Source organism: Pezoporus occidentalis, unplaced genomic scaffold (assembly GCF_034315485.1).
Source record: "Pezoporus occidentalis ecotype Australia unplaced genomic scaffold, CSIRO_AGI_Poc_V1 ctg177, whole genome shotgun sequence".
Classification (NCBI taxonomy): Eukaryota; Metazoa; Chordata; class Aves; order Psittaciformes; family Psittacidae; genus Pezoporus; species Pezoporus occidentalis.
Window position 1 is genome coordinate 112,255 of NW_026913607.1, and position 6,000 is coordinate 118,254.

The following is a 6,000-nucleotide window of genomic DNA, read 5'->3' on the forward strand; positions in this document are numbered from 1 at the left end:
TTAAGAAGGAACACATTGGTTAAGTCTCAGGCTAGCAGCAAATAGCTAGTTTTAGCTCTGTGCACAAACTGCTGGGGGAGGGAAGCTTGTGTTGAAAACCAACCATCTGGAGACATTGCTTATGGCAAAACGAAAAATTGATGTGACCTGCACAGGTTCTATTTTATGTCAGTGTTTTATACATAAACTTGCATTTACCCCTGAAAAACATAAAAGGTCCATTTCAAAAATGAAGTCTAGTGATGAGAAATGCTTAAGTAACACTGACATTTAATGCCATCTCCTTTTTCTATTTTAAAGCCTCTGTGCCACAGCCAAGCTCATCTTATGAGCCATGGGTTACAAAGTTACACCATGTTTTTATGACTTTTTCTATTACTGAGGGGATGGGATCACCAGAACCCTTGCCTCATTTGGGTTGTGTGATCATTTAACAGGCTGCTGCAGTTTCAATTGTGGCAGGCACTGCTCCTTGCCCTGTGCTCATGATGTGGTCAGTGCTGTGCTACAGCCAAGGGCTTGATGTGCCAGAGTCCAGCCAGGGGCTGAGCTTGGCTGTCATTGTCCTCACCTGGACCACAACTTAGCCACCTTGCTTGTCAGCTCCCAGTACTCCTGGGAATGCAGCAGCAAGTGGGCTCAATGAGAAGGTTTTTCTTTGTACCTGCCTGGTCTGAGTGACCTTGTTTCTGTGTGTGACTTGTACCATGCCAGTCCCAGTACCTGTTCTATTGAATCCTGGATGACTTTGTCCTCAGACAGTCTTATCTGTGGTTCCTTTGAACATCTGAAGAGTTTATAAGATGCGTGCTCGTGAATTTACTTACTAATGTCTGTCTAATAGAAGGCAGATTCCCTCAGACAACAGCTGACATACAGCAACTCAAAAATACAGCCCCATTTCTTTCAGATGTGCCTTCAGTTCGTAAAACAAGTGGCTATATGAATGCTGCCAGATCTCCATACATAGAGTAATTCAAAGAAATAGCAGCATTATAACAGTATGACAGTAAAATATGTCAGAAAACAAAATAATTTCCTTTTACTTCCAATCCTTGCTATTTTCTCCTTCACAGCCCTTGCAGTGTGTTTGGGCTGGTCCAGACTTTGCAGGTGCTTCACCTCCTGTGCAGAGGAGTGTCCAGGCCAAGCACAGCTCATAGTGACCCTCACTATGGGACGGCAGCAGGCAGGGATTTCTTTTCTTTTGTGTAACTGGGAAAGCACCTATAAATCTATGCTGCTTTTTTCTGTCCCAAAGCAGCAGAGACGGCGAGGCAAAGGGAATGATGGTGTCTACCAGGTAGGTAACACATCCAGCAACTGCTCCCCTCATCTGTCCTCATGGCTTAATTGCAGCCTGTAGTTACAGATCTAACAGCACTCCTATAGGTGCATGAGGAGGCAGAGCTTTCAGCGCACCTTTCTGAGGATAGTTACTCAGATTCAGGGCAAAGGCCCACACTACAGGTAGTTTGGTAAAGCGCCTGTATGTTCTAAATACAAGTGGCAGGAACACTTGTTTAGCTGCTGTTAGGAACCATTTCCACATGGAGAACAACCTTTTGACTGCAGCAGGTGACACGTAACCTTTCTGCTTCTAATTGTTTAATGCTGTACATGGAAACCTTCAGGTTGCCGAACAGCAGTCACAGGCTGAGCCACGGAAGCTTTGAGCTATCTCAGTCACATACAGAGCACACGTGGGTCAGCACTCCCAGTACCTTGGTGCCTTGGCAGGGTTCAGTGGTGCACACAACTCACTGAGGGCAAGGAGTCTGTCAATAAGGCCTTATTTTGACTGCCAGGCATTAATTGTTCCAAAATGCATTTTACTTTCTGTAGAAGCCTCTACATTGCCACTCACATTTCAAAATGACAAAATCAAATATATATAAAAATCTGCTTCTGATGCAGCACATGCCAGGAAGTTTTCCTGTAACATGGCATATTTGTAGCTAACGGCACCTGTCTTCAAAACCTGCCTACTGTGATAGTAACAGGCAGCCGATAAGTAGCACTGTCTCATCCATGTCCCCATATGCCACTAAACACTCATAGCAGAGGAGTGAAGGCTAGCTAGAAGTTTTATTAGCAGTTTTATTACCTGTCTTACTTCCTCTTGGAAGCCCCCGTTACCTCTGCACTTCTGGCAGCCTCCTGGGCTGATGTGACCTGCAGCTCTGCTGCATCTGCTGCCACCATGCTCTTGCAGGAGTTGGTTCCACAGCAGCAACATGGATCTGTAACCTGTGTGCTAACACTCACTTCACCACCACCAAAGCAGGCTAGCAGGAGTAGATCTGCTGCATCGCAGGAAGGGCTGTGAGGGGATGCTTCTTGCGAGTCACAGGGATCTGAAGCCCTGCTGCCAACTTACCCAGAATTGCACCTGACTTCCCTTCCAAATTAAAGAGAAGAAGTCCAGAGAACAAAGCTCATGATTTGGTAGTTGTTTAGTTAGCAAAGTTCACTCTAGCTTCAGTTAGCTCTTAATAGTCAATTACATGCAAATAAAATGTACTCTTAAGGTCTGCATAACGTGTTAGGGTGAGTTGCTGTAGTCAATATGCTCACAACAGTTACTCAGGATGTGTCCTGCCTTCGGTTAACGGATGGCTGTTGACACCATACAAAGACTAAGGAGTCACTCATGAGTAAAAACCTCTGCAGGAAAAAAAAAAAATTAGTATTATGCTACAGTGTCCCAGCCACCCCGTTTCTGACCAGTCAGCTAGGAAAGGGAAGCGGTCGATGTGCACCTTACCTGTTTCTTCTCTTTTTCAGGGACTCAGTACAGCAACTAAGGACACGTATGATGCTCTTCAGATGCAGCCTTTACCCCGCCGCTAAGTGGGAGTCACAGAGGGGTGGGCAGAGTGCAAGATGCCCACCTGCTTTGGGGAGAGGAGGGGGACAGCCTTTTCCATCCACAGTAAGCACTGTGTGTTTTCTCAGTGCAACAACCTACTGGTTGGTGCAGAGAGAGTATGGCTAGGCTTGGTCAGTCCCTTCTCCCTTTCCTCCTGAACCACGTAACCACAGGCTTTAGCTAGTAAAATGTATATACCTGTAAAGTTGATTCCAGTAACAGTGGTTATTAGGCTGATTTTTGAGAGATTCATGTTGTGGGACCAGCCCACATCTACTAAACACAGCTGTTTCCATAGCTCTCACCTTCCAGGAGTATCAAGATGTGTAATTATGGTTTCAGTGCATTTAAAGAACTTGTAAAGATAGGTCCATAGTTATTTCCTGTAGTATTTATCTTAAGCCTATTTGACACAGGCCAGCTAAACTTCTTGCTTCAAATCTACCTTTTAAAAACTGCTTCAGTGGAAGACAACTTTTTTAACAGTAAAAAGCGAGGCAGTATTGCTGTAGTGAAGGACAGCAGCTGAATGGCAGCTTTGCAACGTGAAGAAAACACACTAAGGTCCAAGAAAACATCTAGCACTGGCATTGCCACTCATCTGGGACTTGGAGCGAAACAGGAGCCAGATACTCTGCATAAAAGACTTCCCAGAATGCAGAAGATCCCTTGTTACAACAAAGCCAGGAGAACAGACCTGTATAAAGACAGTAATATTACAAAAGTCAGGAAAACTCACCCTGGAGAATCCCATTTGGCTGAAGGGCTTTACCTATCACTGCAGACCAGGTTCCCCTTGCAAGGATTGGGCTGGGAACTGTCATGTCAAAACCAGCCCCAAATTATCACTTCCAGCCAACCAAAACTGTACAAAAGCCACTGTAAATGCAGTTTCCAAACCAGTCCATCACCAACTTACCTCTAAAAGCACTGCAGCTGTCATTCCAAAGCGATACCGGTTCAATCATGTATTTTTGAGGAATTAATAAAGTTTGTCAAAGACCTGGCTGTGTGCAGGTGTGGTGGAGAGCTGTGGGAAAGGTACAAGCTATGATAACGTTGCTACTGACTTAACGATGTTCTTGATGCAAGAATGAAGAGTACTGAAAATAGCTTTCTTTTTTTAAATGGCAACAACCATATTTGCAAGATGTAGAGGTCACGAGTTTTGGCAGTCATAAAATACCAACCACTGAACAATGGGGAAGAAATTCAAAGGTTATTTCCCCCTCACCTCCCTATAAGCTCTTTATATATAAATGGAACTCGCATCAAGCAGCATCTAGTGGTTGTTTCGGGGACACTCACGGTAGGCATGAGCTGAGTCTTCTCTCTGCCTTCAGAAAGGAACTGAAGCTGGTTTTCTTTTAGGAGAGGAATTGATAACACAGAAGTACAACAGACACTTCAAGTGGTGTGCAAAGAAACCAGGGCTCTTCTCTGGTTTGACAAGACCCAAGAGCATGACCGAACAATGTGCTGCCCAGTTTGATGCACTGGGAGAAGTGGACTTAGCTTTCCTTCCCCCAGCAAAGTTAAAAAAAATACAAACAAGTGCATGTATGTTAAAACACTTGGAAAATGGTTTAATGATGTTTACAACAGAAATGAACTGTACAATTACAGTAAGTTTAATATATATAAAAAATTACAGCAGACAAATGCATCTACACAAAATCTACCTTTTCATTCTGATTTACTGTAGTCTACACAATCTCTCAATACCTACAGCTATCTGTAGGCAACCACTGGGAAAATAATAATATAATAATAAAGCACATCTTTATAAAGAGACAGCATTTTGCCTTCCCTCTCACCACTAGTGCGATCAGCAAGGTTTTGAAATGTGTGGGACTCCTATTTCAGTCTCAAGAAGGGCTTGGGTTGCGCTTGGGGATGGGTACTCACACATGGCCTTCCATTTCAACTGTTCTGCTGACCTGACACCCATAGATGCAATGTAAGAGGAAGGGCAAGCAAAAGAAACCCTCCCAGCCAGTGTAAGCAGCTGCACAGAACAGTGAAACCATCAAGTCCCAAAGTTTGTCTTAAGCAGAAACAAAGCAAAAAGGGACTGCCTAGGTGTTACAGGCACTCACAGATCCTTGCCTCTCTGGAAACCCTTACTGGCTTTAGAAGAATGGGCTTGGTTTTCCACTCTCCATTCCTTGTGCAGAGGGTCAGTTTACAAACTAATGTATTAAATATTGGTTTTATAAATCAAAAATCTAAGCTACTTCTTCTTTGGCCCATCCCTTAAAACAGTGAAAACCCCTTTCCGCTTAGAAAGACCCTCAGGTCAATGGAGAAAACAAAAGAACATGCTGTCTCTTTAAAAAGAAAGAAAGAACCCCAGTTGGGAGTGGCCGTCAGTGAAAATGTGATCCAAATTGGTGGTCTGGTGGAAATTCCTCATGGAATATTATGTACAGTTTAAAAACTCTTAGTTGTTGTATTTATTTATTTATGAACACCTAGGCAGTGAAAACTGTTAATACATACATAGACACACCCAAAACATACAAAAATACTATTATTTCAAACTACTAAGAATAGGACAAGTTCAGTTTTCTCCATGCTATGACTTTAAGAGCATTACACTGAAACAAACAAGAATTTAAACAACAATTCTTTAATATCCCAGAAATATACCAAAATATACATCTAAGCTTTGGAATTACTGAGGTTAGACTAATGCAAGTGCTGGGTAATTGTACTTAATACACAAGTCTAAGGTTCTGCAGGAAAGAAATTATCTTTGGTATCTGCATCAGGCTAATAATATTAACATTTGGATTTTGCTTTGGGATAGAGCTTGTATGACCCTAGAACCAAACACCCCCCAATCAACTGAGATTAAAAAGATCCATGTAAAAAGTTCCTCCATTTGCACCCCCCCCAAAAGTTAAAAAGTCATAGGCATCTACCTAGCATAAAAGGTTGAGAAATACAATGCATAGTTGCACAGTGGTGCTGCAAAAAGAAAAGAAATCTAGAAAAAAGGAACTAGAGGAGAAATTAAAAGCTGCTTTTCCTTCTTTCAGGGATTTCTCACACAGGACAGCCTCTTCCAAGCAATGACAGGGGGAGGGGGGGAAGCTCAGAAGTGCACCTCAGCGTGTATTAAT

At 43.0% G+C, this 6,000-nt stretch overlaps 1 protein-coding gene across 1 annotated transcript in view; it reads left to right on the forward strand.

Annotated features, from left to right (window-relative positions):
- The window catches only part of CD247 (CD247 molecule), a gene marked incomplete at its 5' end in the record, with an annotated part of 52,616 nt that extends 48,740 nt beyond the window's left edge, over positions 1-3,876 (forward strand). The window contains 2 exon segments of the mRNA XM_062614686.1: positions 1,262-1,303; positions 2,788-3,876. Coding sequence (XP_062470670.1) covers positions 1,262-1,303; positions 2,788-2,853 — 108 coding nt within the window.
- Between the last annotated feature and the right edge of the window lie 2,124 nt (positions 3,877-6,000).